Source organism: Pinus tabuliformis, chromosome 3_1 (genome assembly GCF_031772625.1).
Source record: "Pinus tabuliformis cultivar Carrire ecotype Pingquan chromosome 3_1, CPIR1, whole genome shotgun sequence".
In the NCBI taxonomy this organism is placed as follows: Eukaryota; Viridiplantae; Streptophyta; class Pinopsida; order Pinales; family Pinaceae; genus Pinus; species Pinus tabuliformis.
Window position 1 is genome coordinate 225,774,873 of NC_142301.1, and position 17,746 is coordinate 225,792,618.

General features: G+C 40.2%; 1 protein-coding gene across 3 annotated transcripts in view; it reads left to right on the forward strand.

The window, feature by feature from the left end:
• Nucleotides 1-17,746, forward strand: part of LOC149186612 (AP3-complex subunit beta-A-like) — a 227,823-nt gene that overhangs the window by 122,837 nt on the left and 87,240 nt on the right. For all 3 annotated transcript variants that reach the window (XM_089411074.1, XM_089411072.1, XM_089411073.1), the window contains 2 exons: nt 5,225-5,474; nt 5,557-6,198. In XM_089411074.1, coding sequence (XP_089267200.1) covers nt 5,225-5,474; nt 5,557-6,198 — 892 coding nt within the window. The remainder of the gene's footprint in view (nt 1-5,224; nt 5,475-5,556; nt 6,199-17,746) is intronic.

Here is a 17,746-nt window from a genome sequence, read left to right on the forward strand (position 1 = left end):
AAATTATATTTAAAATAATATTTATATTAAAATTATATTATCCTAGGGGGACCAACCCCTAAAATGATTTAAAGATAATATTAATAAAAATAATAATAATAATAATAATATTAATAATAAAATTTATAAGTTAAAATAATAATAATAATAATAATAATAATAAAAAAAAAATAAATAAATCAATAAATAAATAAAAATAAATAAATAAATAAATAAAAATAAAAATAAAAATAAAATAGATAAAAATAAATAAATAAAATAAAATAAAATAACACTAATGATAATAATAATAAAATAAATCAGAATAGATAATAAATACGTAATTTAAAAAAAAAAAAGAAAAAAGAAAAAAGAAAAAGAGGAGACTAGGATGAGAGTGCTGGGACCCAACACCGACTGATTTTCCAGCCATCATCTCTATTGAGATTACTCGGCCTCTTTTCAATCTCAAGCGCCTCCCTAAATTTCCGATGATGGAAGTGCGAAACCTTCGTAATAACACTAGCTTCCTCAATACAAACATGATGTTTGGTTTTCTCGGCATGCTCAGCTAAAGCGGAAGACTTAGTACGCCTATGCTTGAGATCTGCTACATGCTCACTAATCCGTTGGTTAATGGAGCGACCAGTTTCCCCAATCTAGGGGGTCCCACAGGAACAGGGGATCAAGTACATACCTTTCATATCTTTAGGGTCGATAGGATCCTTCGCTGATCTGAGGGACATGCGAATAGTGTTCAGGGGCCTAAAGGTCACAGGGACATCATGTGACCTGAGAATCCTACCAATCTTATCAGTAGTCCCTTGAACATACGGAAGAAGGACGCCAGGAACTCGCTCCTTAGGTTCACGATGAGACAGAGAATTCTTCGAAGCTTTAAGGAAAGCCCTCTGACCCAGGAATCTACTATAACCATTCTCAACAAAGACATCAAGGAGATGAGATTTCTCCTTCTCAAAACTCTCCTTATCCGAGATCCTTAGGGCCCGCGTAGCCAGGGTATTGAGAACACCCATCTTTTGAGTCGGGAAATGATGGGAACTGGCATGAAGCTGTTACGATCTTTCAGGAATAAAATCCTAAACATTAAACTAAAAATAAAAATATTATCTAATTGGTTACAAGGAATCAGATATTGTTTGAAAATCCTCTGCCTCCATATCTGGAAAACTGCTGATACTCTGCCTTTAAATCTGAGGTTGTTGAAATTGCTCCCTGAAGATCTGGCAACTTCCCTTTAAACGTGGTCCAGATTGCCACCTGTTCTCCAAAATGCTCAAAATCTGCCAGAAGATGCTTATTGAATTTTTAGAAATAATCCTCAACCTGCTCATTTCTCCTTGAAATCTGAGACGTGTTCTACTGTTGTCATACAATCTGAAGATAATCTCTAAAGTCCAAGATGTGCTCTACCATCGGTCTGCGTATAACCCTTTTACAACACCGTAAAAGGTAATGCCTTTGAAATAAAATACTTGAAAATAAAATCAAAGCTTTATAAAACTTATAAGCTTTAAATTCTAGATTCAGGGTGTTTGGAGCCCACTTGTCCCTTCCCTCAAGAAAAGCCTTCATTACGTTCCATACTAAAAACTGTTTTGACACCAAGGGATTTTCAAAGCTTGGTAAGCGTCTTAAATATTTGTAAAGGAGTAAGACAATAATAAGTGACTAAAAATAGTCTTGACAGTGGAGAAACTGATACAAAAACAACATTTGCTCCTAATGAGAGAAAGGAGCTCATTGGATCTTTTTATTTCAGTATGACTGTCTCCTTAGGTGCTAAAAAGGCACTTCATCCTCACTAAAATAATATGGCAGAGAATACATGTTTTAGAGAACAAAAGTGATCAAAATGAATCATGTCTTGGAGCATCAATCTCCCAAAGTTACAGGTTCAGATCTTATTCTTGCCAGTCACATTTTATTAAACTGTGTCATGCCCTTTATGCACATATACCACCAGTTAATTCAATATATGTCTGAGCTATAGTAACGACATCTTTCATGCTATCTTCATGAACCATTGGTTTATTCTCCCAGTGTTGTCTGATTCTGCTCCAAAGCTGCCAACCTAGCATATGCCTTTACATCACTGGCAAAGCTAAGCTGGTTTGATTTTATTCGTGCCTGCTGCATTTGACAAAAGATGCTCGAGGCTTCCTCACCGTAATCATTTTCTTCATAAGCTATGATCATAGTAGTCCAGGATACTACACAACTCCCATACATATTCTCAAATATCTTTTGTGCATTCTTTATAGTTGAGAATACTTTCCCAAATGATAAAAAAGGCAATTCTGGATCCCAAAACATGTACTTACTTGAAAGAGATCTTGGTAATATATCAACGACATCAACAACAACTAATTTTCCATTAAACAAATACTGCTGGTGGAATGAGCCTAATTACGATCCACTGAAATCGTTTCGCTGTCACATATGGATTTATTAAAACTGGTTTCTGCATTATCAATTCTAGAACCATGAAATGCTGAAGGAAATGCGAGCCTTTGAAGATGTGCGAGGTTCTTTCAATCATGGTTACTTTGTAAATTTGTACATCCTGCATTTATGCATTTTTGTCAGCAGTTCTGCGTTGTGTATTTTCAGAAATTCGTCCATTCCCTAAATCTGAGTGTGTACTCTTAGAGAACCAGCAAAATCTCTCAAACTGCTCAAACTTTCACAGAAATACCCGCATGGAACTCTATTGAGATCCTTCTGCAAAAAACCCATGTCTTGGATTTTTCAATTTCACGTTTTTTTTTGCCCAGAATTGTGCCTGAAAATCATTGCGTGTATTTGATCATTATGTCATATCGTGAAATGTTGAAGGTTGAACACAGGCCACCTGGAATTTCCCACATTGTCGGGCTGCATATAAAACTGGGTACCTACAAATGAACAATGCTTTCAAAGAGATCACCAAATAGACTTGACTGCTGCCCAGATATATTGCATGACTTATCCAAATATAGACACTGCTATCTAGGTGTTTAATCACTTCTGAAAATTTTCCTTTGATATTTTATTCAAGTACATATTAATGTCCATATTCTTGTAGCAACAAATTAACTTTGTGTGGAGCACTGGGAATCCGCGTCCTATCCTGAAAAGACGGGAGTCTGCAAAATTCTACCTAAAAGAATTCTCATCCCTCGAATGAACACAACCAGTATTAGGCCAGGAAAATTGTTTGACAATGCCAATAAGATTCAGGCCAAGAGGAGGTTCGTCATATCCAATTGTCCACGAATTTGCTACCCCTTCTTTGGCGCAACCTGCTCTGCTCTCAACAAACTTGTCTTTACTCGAAATGTTTCCATGCTTGCATTGCCTCATTTATGACTAGGCTTTTTGTCACTAGATTGCCCCATAGACCGTAATGCTCCGGATATCCTCTGAAACTCTTCATAATTTTCTGTAAAAGCTTAATAGGCAAAAGATCAAAACCATGACTTTATTTAATGTCTGGTAGACCTGTGGGCTTCGATTCACTGTCACAACACTAAAAATCCCCTATGCGAGCTATTTATTGAGTATGCTCCGTCAGCTCGTGGGGTTGCTCCAATTTTCTGCCCTTGACCTAAATCATTGAATGTGTTTGTGTTCAACTGCCCTGCCATTTTGCGTAACGACTGCAAATTCAGCATTAAGCTGATCCAATGTAACATTTTGAATGTTGAAATAGCAAGGCTGTGTACCAACGCCGAAAACCAGAAGTGGAATGCAGGGGGGGAGGGCGGGTTGTAGGCTGAAAGCAGTATAATGCTGGGGGGTGTGCAATTAACCTGGAGCTGCCACATATGATAAGGTGGTTTCACAAAACAACAAATTTTGGACCCCTGCCTTGATAAACTTTGGATGACCTGGGGGGGTCTGAAATTAAACCTTTGCCATTGATCAAATTGCGATGAGTGAACACTGCTTTTGGAACTTCGATTTTGTAGCAAATAAATCAATTTATACACTCTCTTTTAAACCAAAACCATATCCTTCATGAAGCATGGAAGATGTGGAAGCAATGAAATCAAGTGGGCAGGCAACCTTAGAATGAGTTCTTCGTGACTTGTAAAAATTCTGTGACTCTTTTGTGAATTATTTAGTTTCCTTTCGGACAGGTTGCCCTTCGTAAAGAGCTATGTCCCACATGTACAGCAAATGGATAGATACAGTACTTTATGTGGAAAAATATGTGAGTTATTTCAACACATTGAGCATGAAATATAATCTGTCCGCTTCTCCCTTGGAACACGTAGTTGACTTGTGATGACTTGGACTTGATTTGAAATGGAGTTTGATACGTGGTTTGACTGAGATAGGATAAAGGTGCTTCAAAAGGCATCATTTTTTAATAAAAAACTTAATATTAATAATAACAATATTTAAATAATTATTTTAAAATATTTTATAAAATATAAAATATTTATAATTTTTTTTATATAAATATAAATTCTTTATAATAATAAGTTTAACTTGGGTAACTGGTTTGTTTTTGTAAAGGTGAAAGGGTATTTGAGGAGAATGAGAGAAATAGGGAAGGGAGCATATTCTGTTCCAAGGGATAAGATATGCAACGAGAATCTAACCCCAAAATAAACTGGCAAATTTGAAATTTTTTTTGTGACATTTTGCCAAGAATATGTTACAACAGGTTCTATCATCTATGAAGTCTAATTAAGTCATATTTTAAACAGAAAATTCTGAGAGATAACTGACTGATCTACCAATGTGATGAATGGCAGTATTAGGTCTTCATTGTCATTATGCTAGACTCATAACTGTGGGTGAATCCATGTCCAACTTTAGGTTCTATCATCTATGAAGTCTAACTACATTAAGTCATATCTAAACAGATAATTCTGATGTAACTGACTGATCTACCATTGTGTTGATTCAACTTGAACGACAGTATTAGGTCATAGAGCATCTTTGGCATTACATAACAGATTATATTGGAAGAATCTGTTATATAATGCTCAAGATGCTCTACATAATGGATTCTTCCAATGTAATCCATTATGTAATACTGAAGATGCTCTAACACCTATCACTGCCATTCATCACTTTTGTAGATCGGTGGAGTTATCTCTCAGAAATCTGTTTAAGACATGACTTAATGTATTTAGACTTATATGAATAATTGGGATGTTGTTTTCTTTCTATGAGATAGCAAAGTGGTTTTGATTGTGAAAGTTTTATTGGTGGAGAAAATATGCAGGCGGCCAGATGAGGCTTTACTGCCAATCAATAGCTTTCAGAAGGATCTATCAGATTTGAACCCATTGGTGCGTGCATGGGCTCTTCGTGCAATGTCTGGAATCCGTGTTCATGTTGTGGCACCTCTGGTTTTAATGGCTCTTAATAAATGTGCTAGAGATCCTTCTCCTTATGTGAGAAGGTGTGCTGCAAATGCTATTCCAAAGCTTTATGATTTGGAGCGGGAGGAACATGATACTGCCCTGCAAGAGGTGCATTATTTTGCTTGTTTTCTTGTTTTGTGTTATTTGATTCCATTGTTCTTTTCTTGATTATTTCTTGGATTGTATGCAGCTCATTGGACTGTTGCTGAATGACAATTGCGCAGGAGTGATAGGAGCTGCAGCAGCTGCATATAATGCTGTCTGTCCTGATAATCTGACATTGATTGGCTCAAACTTTAAAAAGTTATGTCAGACACTTCCAGATGTTGAGGAGTGGGGCCAGATTATCTTGATTGAGATTTTATTACGTTATGCTGTTGCAAAACATGGAATTTCAAAAATGTCTGCCGCATTCAATTCAGGTTATTCAAAGAGACTAAACATTGAAACAGAAAATTCTGATAGTTCATCAGAGGGTTTTATGAACCATGGATATGGCAGAAGCAGTCCCTCTAAGGTAGAGGAAGGTCAAAAAATGGAAGGAAAGGGCCTGGTTTCAAGCTACTTGAGAAATGATCAACGTAAGTTATCAAGGACGACTTCCTTGAGCAGTGATTCATCGGAGTCAGATGATGCTATTCCTACTATTGAGCTACATAGTGATTTGAAACTTCTATTGCAATGCACATCACCTTTGTTATGGAGTCAAAACAGTGGGGTCGTTGTTGCTGCTGCTGGAGTCCATTGGCTTATGGCTCCAGTTAAGGATGTGAGAAGAATTGTGAAGCCGCTTTTGTTCCTTCTCAGGTCCTCTTATGACTCACAGTATGTGGTAAGAAGAGTGTTGTCATGCATAAAGTGTCTTAATTAGCATCGTACCACCTATCATAGAAATATGGTAAGAGTAGAGTATTAGCATACACAACGAATTTGTTTAGCTGTTAAAATAAATAAAGATAGGTATTGCCATGAGAATTCTGTTGCGGGGATTCTATCTCCATAAAATGATATATCCGTGAGGCTTATTGAGAAAGGTATACACCTAGTAGAAATATTGGTGTAATCACACCATTTATTTGTCTACAAACACATGGAAGGCTGCGATTGTTACACACTTTCTTTTAAAACACTTGATGCTTATAAAATATTCTACTTTCAAAACATAATCAAGCCTGGAAAGGAAAAAGAGTGCTTTGTAGAGAGTAATGATTGGGGATTAAGGTCGACATGTCCATAGATTCCTTTGGATTTACTTTGCATGTTTTGCATTAACTTGCTGTACATTTTTGCTGGTTTTACAGCTCAAATTGCATCCTTTGAGTCTCAAAGAGCTCTTTAACTTTTACTAGTATGATGGAAAATCATCTTGTTACTGACAACTGTATGATACCCAAGATGGAATTGGTCAAGCGGAATGGCATTGTTGGGGAAGTGAGCTAGGAAATATCACGAGGTAAGCCTCTAGAGCATGATCTGTGTTAGACCGCTCTGCTCTTGTGTAGGTTATGCTTCATATTGGAAACCGTATTTCAGTTTATTATGTTAGTAGAATCCCTAGAAGTTGTGCTCAGGCAATGGGGCCATGGAAAATAGGAAGTTCATGATTGGATAATTACTAATTAGGAATACCTGAACCCTATCAAATGGTCTTTTCTCCTTTATTCGCGAGGCTACCTTATCTGTCGATCAAATCCTTCTCCATCGACATTGGTTTTGTAAATAATCTGGTGGTTTGCCAATGCTGGAAACATGAATTTTAAGTTTTCAGTTGATTGTGCTGTCCCCTTAGAATGCCCAATTTGGGCTTAGTTCCTTAAGATGCCAATGTACTTGTGGAATTTTGTTCCACATCTTATTCTCATGACAAGTAGGTTTATTTTTGTAGAGGTTGTTAGATCGTACTGTCCCAGGCTGTATGTCGCAACCAATTTTAAAGCAGTTTGAAGGTGGCAAACTCCTGTTTCAACTTTCAAATTATTACATGGGTACATGTAGTGAACCCCTGGGTATGCATTTTCTATCTGGATCTGTACCAGGAATGTCCGGTATGGCTGGGTATGTCAGCAGGTACATCCCAGTCCCCGAAATTTGTGTCCGGTGCAATCATGTACATGTAAGTATGTTGTATGCTCAAGGCACATGCAGAAATAGTTGACTGTGTCACGACCTTTTCTAGTGTGTCCTACTAACTCTGATATTTTATAAATACTAATCAAACCCCAAAACAAATTACAAAGATTATTTGCAAGTGTTATTACTGGTGCTGAGCAGTGGTTTAGTATCTGAAATATCATAACAGCAGTGGACTCACCGTGTGATTTCATTGGATTTGACGTTCAACATGTTGAGAGCCATTTTTGTGGCCAAAGATTAGTCACAGCAGTGGAATTTTTTGCAATTTCCCACAGGAGCCGTCATTGCGAACTTGTAGCAAAATAATTCTTTTGCTGATTTTACATGAAAATCTACCTACAAATTTTAGAGAAGTGATTTATTTTTTTTATTCCCAAGGAAAAACACATAGAATCCCCCCTCTTCCCATAATATCCACGAGGAGGGTGGCTCAATTGCCAGCTACAATAGCAGCTGGTAACCTGAGGGACTCAACTGGATTTGAATCTGTGACCTAAGGCCTCCCTCTTGGCAATATGTCTTGGGTGGATGGTTCAACCAATTTATGCTCACAGAGAGGAGGTTTCTTAAGCTTGGATACCTATTTCATTCACTATAGTTGGGAAAGCCAAATCTGTGATATCTAGTGACTCAGGAACATCATAGGAAGTCATTTGAAAGGAAATGGAGTCAACTCCTCACATAGATGATAGGAGAAGTAAGATCAGCACCAATCTCCACTATCATGCTGCTCTTGAAATCTGCTGCATAAAGACCTGCCATATGTCATATGTCCCAAAGTTGCATTGTTCACATACCATCCAATACTAAGACAGTTTTAGAGGACAAGCAAGAGACCAAAGCCATATCGATCCTGAAAAATCTGGATTGTGAAGAAGATCTTCCACCTATCATAGGTGAAAATTTGAAAAATACACTAGCATCTACTGGAACAAATCAATCACCTATTGCTGTTGAAATTTGGTAGCTTGGAAGGTATTTCCGAGTGGAAAAGCCTTTGGGGGCTTTGTGGGCAAGGTGCCCAAAGTTTGGGGTTTTGACCCGGGCTTGAAACCCAGGGAAAGCAATTTAATATTCTAATTAATGGTTGAGGTTGAGTTGGCAACACCTTAATGGACCGAGGGGTTTCCTAAGTGACCTACAAACAACTATAAATATAAGCCAATGGAGAGGCTATTGACATCAAGTGAGAAGGACTTCACTTGTGTGAGGAGGCTAGAAGAGATATAGCCTAGACAACCCTAGAGGAGCCATTGTTTGCTAAAAGAAGCCGACTAAGAGCTTGAAGGATGAGTCAAGAAATTTTGTGAGGTTGAGTTAGAAATTGTGGAAAGGAAGGGTTGGTTTGCCCTAGTTGAAGTGCCAGGAGGTAGTGTCAAGCCATAGGTAGGGCTGGTCGTAGGATTGGAAGGTTGGCCGAGAAGCCTTAGGGTTCTAATCAGGAGGGCCTAGGGTTTGATCAAGGGAGTCAAGGGCGTCAAGAGTTGTTGCATGAAGGGGGTTGAAGCTCTGTGAGGGCTGTAATAGACCTGTCCGAGACCCGGATTAGTAGGCTTAGGGCCTGTAGTGGAGGGCCGAGGGTTTGATAGGGCTAGTACAACCTGACCAAGGTTCTAGCAGAGGGCAAAATGTTTGGTATTTGTCACAAGAATTGGCAGAGCTTGGAATAAGCAGACTGAGGGCTAAAAGGAAGGCTAATTGAGAGCTACAGAAAGGGGACCTAGGGCTAAAGGAACGGCCCACGAAAAGAAGTTTGTTGTGGAGTGACTAAGCAGGAGATCGAGGGCCTAAAGGACCAAGCCAAAGTTTGAGAAAAGGTATAGCAAGGCTAGCAGGTGGGCAAAGGACTTGCTAGGGACCTAAAGGAGCAGGTTAGTGATGATAGCGGGTTGCCACATCAATTGGAAGGAATCAACAACAACAAGGTTGATTAAGGGGGCTGGTTAAGCCCTAGGACAATAGTTTGACGAGACTAAACAATTGTAAGTATTTTGTATTATTTGTGTTGTGTTTTGGGCATATTAGAGCCTCTAAAGGAATTGGCCTTAGCCCTAATTGTGTTGGTCAAAGGACAGACTTGTATTGTAGCATTGTACTAGGGTTTGTAAAGGGCCATGATCCTTGGTAGAAGAGCCCTATGGTTTTCTTATTGAAGGACTAATAAGGAACATGTATTGGGCCATAAATACTGTGTATTGCTATTGATCTCATTGCTATTATATTTTATTGTGCAAATTTGTTTGTTGTTGGGCATCTTCAGTGTGTTTATGTTCCTAGCTAAGGCATAAAATAAACTTGGGGTGCGTGGGATTTCCAACATGGAATCTGAGCTACTTTGAAGGGCAACTAGATCAGAGTGTTCATAGGTGTCAACTCTAGGAGGGAGTTGTGAGACTGTTGCGGGAAGCAACAATGTTTTCGAGTGAGTTGGCTAGACATGGTGTAGAAGGTTTAACAGAGAACATGGAGATGTGGTCTTGATTGGTTTTGTGACGAGATAGGGTGGGAGTTCTGGTGGGGTCTTGGAACAGGTAGACCGAGGGCTAAAAGAAACGCTGTATCAGAGAAGGAATGCTAATTGAGAGCTACAACAAGGGGACTGAGGGATAAAGGAATAGCCCAAGGCAAGAAGTTTGCTGTGGAGTGACTAAGCAGGAGACCAAGGGCCTAAAAGACCAGGCCAAAGTCTGGGAAAAGGTATAGAAAAGCTGCTAGGTGAGCATATGAATTACTAGGGACCTAAAGGAGCAGGTAAGTGATGATAAAGGGTTGCCACATCAACGAGAACAAATCAACAGTGACAACAAGGTTGATTGAGGGGGCTGGTTAAGCCCTAGGACAGTAGTTTGACGAGACTAAACAACTATAAGTATTTTGAATTATTGGTGTTGTATTTTTGGCATATTAGAGCCTAGAGGAATTGTCCTCAATCCTAGTTGTATTGGTCAAAGGATAAACTTGTATTGCAACATTATATTGGGGTTTGTAAAGGGCCATGATCCCTAGTACGGAAGCCTTATAGTTTTCTTAAGGAACATGTTTTGGGCCATAAATACTGTTTACTGTTATTGATCTCATTGCCTTATATTCTGCTATGCAAAGTTGTTTATTGTTGGGCATCTTTAGTGTGTTTATGTTCCTAGCTAAGGCATAGACCAAACTTGGGGTGCGTGGGATTTCCAACATGGAATCAAAGCTACTTTGAACGGAAACTAGATCAGAGTATGCAAAGGTGTCAGCTCTAGGAGGGAGCTGTGAGATTGTTGTAGGAAGCAACAATGTTGCCAAGTGAGTTGGCTAAACATGGAGCAGAAGGTTCAACAAAGAACATGGAGATGTGGTCTTGATTGGTTTGGTGACAAGATAGGGTGGGAGTTTTGGTGGATTGGTAGAGAACTCGGTGCACAACAATATGTTGAGTGGCGGATTGTTGACACCATTGATGGACTTCTGTTGACTTGTCAAAGTAAGTTGAGACAGTTCAGGTGCCTTGGCAAGGAGTGCTTTGGCATGGAGGAGGTAGCTTTGGGTGGATGACCGGTTGGTCGTGAGATAATATCTTCATTGGATTATGGAGTTGCGCATCTGACAGTGGAGCCATGTGTATAGAGTTGAGTTGTGGTGGTCTAGAGTGGCTAGGCCTAGTGTTCAACTTGTTGAGTATGTTGTCATTGATATCAAGCAATATATGCAGTAGGATCAACGAGTGCAGGATGAGGTGCAAAAGCAGGGGCAGGATGATGATGAAGCCCTAGGATGAAACCCTAGCTCTAGGGTTTGGACTCCTTGGTCGATGATCACACCCCGAAGTTATTGGATTTTTTGAAGCAACAAATCAGTGATTTTGCCTCAGAGACCCTCGCCATTGGATTCTCCTCGTTGAGCCGATTTCAGTGGTATGTGGAGCATCTTGTGGGCCTTCATGGTTTGTGAAATATGCTCTGTCAAAGTTGTGCACCCAATTTGTGGCTCACAACCCCAAGGGCTGCTGATGTGGCAAGATTGCGTGGCATAAAAAGTTTGATGGATTATGTGGCAGTGTCACATTGGTTGGAAAAATTTTAATTTGTGTGACAAAATAATTATTGAAGGGCATCCAAATTTAAGGTTGATAATAGTTTGGCTCCATGACAATTTTATGATGAAGGGATAAAAATTTAAGTTAAAACCTAGATCAAAGTCAGGCATATTATTAACTTCCTTGAGTCGGCCTCATATTTTTGGGCTCAAATTTAAATTCCAGATTAGAATTTTCCCTCCAAAAGGCACAGGTCATCCAACCCTTAAAATGTCTATCCGAGTTCTGCAAAAAGAATATCTTGGTTAGCTCTTAGTAGTGTGATTTGAACGAGTATCTTTTGGAGCTCTGCGATTATAACTTTGGCCCTGTAGTGTGGTGGAGAAATTGGTGAAGGATCATTTTTTTTGGCTTGGTTCTTTGGCATGTGGGTGCATTACTTTCTTTTGCAGGTCTTGATATCACTCTTGTGCCCAAGTTTTATCTCTACAGTTCCTCGAACCAACAAGGGCATTTAGATGGAGGATTAAATTGCTTGGGAAGTTGCCTAAAGGATCAAACCTCTGCCACAATCTTTTGGGATTTAGTTTGATGACCTTTTGGCCTACGATATCGAACCTTTTTGGCATCAAGATACTAAAATAGCGAAGCCGTAATATTTTTGGCATGCGTTCTTGCTATTTTTTTGTTCAGTCAAGAGACCCGAAACTTATGGTCGGTCTTTTCTCTATTGTTTTCGTTGGAACATTTTTGAAAAGGTGATTCGATCTCTCTGTATTAAGCTCTTGGCCCTAAGGTATATTGACAGATCAAACGAGGGGTAGGTTGTAGGGATTTTTGATTATTGGACTCGCTGGGTAATCTTTTGAAGGTCAAAAGTTCTATGCCAATCTTTACAGCCTCTGTACCGCAAAAGATGAAGTTTGACATATCATCAGCAGTGCGTTGAAGAAATGAAGAGGAAGTCCGAGCACCAATTCTTTGATGAATAGTCAAAGCTTCTGCGTCCTTGTTTTGTTTTGCTACAATCTCAAAGCTCGCACTTCTTGGCATACATTTTTGTGGTTTTGTGATCCAAAAGTGGATCCTGAATAAACCTCTAAGTCTAAAAGACTTCATATAAGAGGTAAAAGGTGCCAAATAGCACAAATCCTTTGTAAATCAGAGGAAAATGAAAGTTGCAGGCTGCTCTCGGAGATAGATCCATTGCAGAGATTGTCTCGTTCTGAATCTGCTGCAACTTGAATGGGCAAAAACAGATTTCAGACGAAGAAGTTATCGCAAGAAGTTCCCCGTTATCCTTTGAAAAAAGGGCAAATTCCGTTAAAAATGGCCTAAAAGGGTATTTGAGGAAATCGCATCGCATAAGGCAAAGAGGAGGACTTAAGGTCGGGCGAAAGGGACCCCCGATCAATGATCTTCGATGATCGGATCGGCGGATCGGGTCAGAGGTAGGTATATGCACCCATAAGGCAAAGACCCCGAGTCGATGCGATAGTGTGGCTATGATCGCCGATATCGGCGGTCGGCATCGACACACCCAAAGGGGAAGCCCCCGGGCCGTTGCGACTTGCGATTACAATCAGGACCAGACCCGATGGGGTTTAAAAGCCCGATTTCATAAAATTGCAAATCCGGAAATTCGGATTTTCCTATGTATTTCCCGTTAAATGGATTTTTGGCTATTGGCCATGCCGCCAAAGCGATTGCAATATGCGATGGAAGGCAGACCCGATAGGGATTCTGAGGGCGATTTAATGGACTTTCACGTTCGGATTTCATGCCCGATAATGCTTTTCCTGTGTATTTCCATTTCAAGCCCAAAACACAGTATTTCGTGGATTTTTGCTTGAAAGGAGGCCACCAGTTCATTTTCCATGGGAAAATAGCCATCATTCCTTGTGCCACGTTGTAGGTAGGCGTTTCTGCAACAGGGATGCGTTTTGAAGCACGAAGAGGTAGAGCCGGGAAGAGGAATGATTCCTCATGATCACAGTTGACAGAGGAACGACTGAGGAAGCCGAAAAGCCAGAAATGCCTTAAAGAAAGCCTGAGAGCTGAATCGCAAGGGGGTGTTGTTGTTGTTGTTGTTGTAGGCTGTTGGGTTCTGTTTCTGAAAGTGAAGCCAAAGCAGGAAGCTAAGGCGAAAAAGAGTGCAAAAAGGTAGCAACAAAAAGAGAGCGCAGAAGGCAAAAGCAGAAGAACACGCAGCCAAGGGAGTCACTTGGAGTTCAAGTGAAAAGCCCGAAGAGCTGTAAACTGATAGAGAGCAGAAAAAGCTAGAGCCGAAGAGCCAGAGCCAAAGCCAGAGCTAGAGCCAAAGAGCCAGAGTCAAAGCCAAGAGCCAGAGCCAAGAGCCAGAGCTTCAAGAGCCAGGGAATGTCATGGTGTTTGAACCCACTGTTTCTGTGCAAAACAGTAGGAGATGAGCCAAAGAGCTTGTAAAAAGAACTCAAACCATAATCCCAGAGAGCCTAGTTGAGTTGACTAGAGCTCACGGAGAAGTAGCCCAAGAGTTGTGGGTGAACTCCAAATTAATATTGCTGTTCATGTGTCTGTTTTATTGCTGCATTGTCTCTGCTGCTTTATTTACTGTTATATGTATTTATATATCAGTTGAGCACATCAACTTACAACACAACAACAGAATTTAAGGCCTATAGTCAGTTAAAAAAACATCAACATACACCTATATTTTCAAGCATTTCTTAATTCCGCATTGGTTAATCAATAAGACTTGGGAAAATTTAAAGCTTTGGAAGTGGGAGAGGTTCTTGTAAGTTAGACAAGAAGCCTAACTGCCCCATTTTTAGATCAGGTGGTATCAGAGCTTAAGTTTGGTTAACCCCACCTTCAAAGAAGGTTATATCAGAATTCTTGATTGACAGAGCAAAGATGGCTTGTCTAAAAGGTGTTGGGCAGTCAAGGATTGATTGTCTGATTGATTGTATGCTTGTTGCAGACTGACTATTTTCTAAGTTTGCAGAGGTAAAGGGAAAGCTATTGATAGCTCAGTCTAGGAAGGACACGAATGATGAAGGGCTGAAGACATTCTTCTATCCCAAAGGACTCAAGGCAATCCTTGGAGCACAAGAGGTTTGTTGCAAAAGGTTGCTGAATAAGCTCTTTATTTATCTTGCTGAAGTTTTTTTGTTCATTGGCATAATGACAACTTCTACAAGTGAGTCCTCAAATTTTGCTTTCTGCACAAGATTCTTTGATGAAGATATGAAGCAAGAATTGTCCACCATGATGGATATGGTGAGAGAAATGTACGAGGATGGAAGGAAGAGCATCATGCTTAGAAAGCAGCTTAATTCCATGAACGAAAAGAAGCAATTGCTTGCTGACAGATTGCAGGAAATGGAGAGGCAACTTCATATTGCAAATATGAACCTTAAGAGGATGCATGAGTTGGAAACACAACTCTTTGTTGCCCAAGAAGCCTTAGTCAAGTATCAGCTTGAAGAAGAGGTAAACCATTCCAGTTTGTCTTCAAATTCCTCTAAGGATGCTTATATTGGTTCTTTTGAAAAACATACTAAAGGCATAGGTTCCAAGCTAATGTCCAAGATGGGCTATGAAGGAAAAGGCTTGGGTAGACATGCACAAGGTATTGTTGAGCCAATAATGATTGAGGAAAGGCCTAAGTATTTGGGTCTTGGCTATGGAGAGTCTTATGGAGAGAGTTCCAAAGCTACCATGAAGGCCATTGAAACAACTCCAAGAGGGAGTTGCATTACAGAGTGTGAAGATTGTATTAAGGAGGAATGCAATTGCTTGAAACATCATTTGCAGGATTTAGGTGTTTAGATGCACACACTTGAACCAGAGAGTTGGGGAGACTCTAATAGCCTTGAAGAGATTGATGGTGTTCCAAAGGGAGTCACTTCTTCATTTGCTTCACCCCTCATGAAGACAATAAAGGTGAAAGAGGCAGGTATAAATCTGGTTCTAAACATTTCCCTTTTGATTTTGAAAAGCATGATAAATTTCCACATAATTATGGGAAAAGAATTGCATGTTCCTTTTGTGGGTTGGATAACCATAATGTTTCTAGATGTTGGAAGAGAATGGCCACATACAGGAAACTTTTGAAGGAAAAGAAGCATGCAGCCCAAGGTCCATTGGACAAGGCAAATCATGCTGTCAAGAGGATGCACGTGCAGTGCGCTTATTACCATAAGCAAGGACATCTTGCTGCAAAATGTTGGATTCTGAATCCAACAATGCTTCCACAAAAGTTGAAGAAAGTGGAAAGAGAAGATGGCAAAAATGGAAAGGAAGATTCTGTGAATGGTGTGTCTCAGGATGATTCACATGATGATGCTGATGTGCAGACAAAGGTAGTACCTTTGAAAGGGATTGGTGAGAAATGGTTAGAGTTCTTATCTGATTAAGATTGCATGTCTATTGATGCATCTACATTATATTTCATTTTAGCTTCGAAAGTACAGTGTGCTTAAGTGAAAGTTGAAGGATGAAATGCATGCATGAGCATGAGATGCATGAACACAGGGATGATGATTTCCTTGTTTTTGAACATGTATGTGTAATTAACTTGTAGGGTTGATTGCTTTGACATGCATGTGATGCCATGTTGGCTTGGGAGAAGTTAACTTGGTCTCCAAATGGAGATAATGATGAAGTGTTTCATCTTTTGAAAAGAGTCCTAATGGTCTTTTTCTACATGCTTGACTTGAAGGGTCATTTGTTTTTAAAGGCATGTTTTGTGGGCTTGTTGTCTAGTCCATCATTTGTATGCAGATACAAGACATGGAGGTGTTCACAAGATGTGAAATTTGTTTCTTTTGTTGAAGCAGGAGTTTAGTCCATCCAGTTGTTGTTTGTATGCCTGTTGCTGTTAACAATGGTTGTTGGCAGCCTTTCAAACAGGTACAAATGAAAGTTTGTGGAGCAGGTGTACTTCACATTTGTTTGAGCCACCTTGGATCAATAATCAAGGCAAAGAAGTTCAAACCACCTTCTGTGACCATTTCAGCAGAAGTTCTGCCGGAAGGCAAGGAGGAAGACAGTTCTTCCCGGGAAGACCAGCCCATCCAAGAAGGGAAGTGGTCAAAAACTTTGGTTCAGAGGCACTATGCAAGGCAAGTGTAGAGGGAGGTTGAAAGAAGAGGGTGAGTCACTCTCATTTACGGTTCAAATCAATATATCAGTCTTTTGGAGACCAAAAGCTCTTTAGTGGGAAGGCGTGATCCAAAAATGGATCCTGAATAAACCTCTAAGTCTGAAAGACTTCATATAAGAGGTAAAAGGTGCCAAATAGCACAAATCCTTTGTAAATCAGAGGAAAATGAAAGTTGCAGGCTGCTCTTGGAGATAGCCCCATTACAGAGATCGTCTCGTTTTGAATCTGCTGCAACTTGAATGGCCGAAAACGGACATCAGCCGAAGAAGTTATCGCAGGAAGAAGTTCCCCTTTATCCTTTGAAAAAGGGACAAATTCCATTAAAAATGGCCTAAAAGGCTATTTGAGGAAATTGCATCGCATAAGGCAAAGAGGAGGACTTAAGGTCGGGTGGAAGGGACCCCCGATCAATGATCTTCGATGATCGGATTGGTGGATCGGGTCGGAGGCAGGCATATGCACCCATAAAGCAAAGACCCTGGGCCGATGCGATAGTGCGACTGCGATCACTGCTATCGGCGGATCAGTGTCGGCACACCCAAAGGGGAAGCCCCCGGGCCGTTGCGACTTGCGATTGCGATCAGGACCGGACCTAATGGGGTTTAAAAGCCCGATTTCATAAAATTGCAAATTCGGAAATTCGGATTTTCCTTTGTATTTCTCGTTTAATGGACTTTTGGCCATTGGCCATGCCGCCGAAGCGATTGTGATATGCGATGGAAGGCGGACCCGATAGGGATTCTAGGGGCGATTTAATGGACTTTCACGTTTGAATTTTGCGCCCGATAATGCTTTTCCTGTGTATTTCCATTTCAAGCCCAAAACGCAGTATTTCGTGGATTTTCACTTGAAATCCGCCAGTTCATTTTCCGTGGGAAAACAACCATCATTCCCTGTGCCACGCTGCAGGCAGGCGTTTCTGCAACATGGATGCATTTTGAAGCACGAAGAGGCAGATCCGGGAAGAGGAATGATTCCTCATGATCACGGTTGATAGAGGAATCGCTGAGGAAGCCGAAAAGCCAGAAATGCCTTAAAGAAAGCCTGAGAGCTGAATTGCAAGGGGGTGTTGTTGTTGTT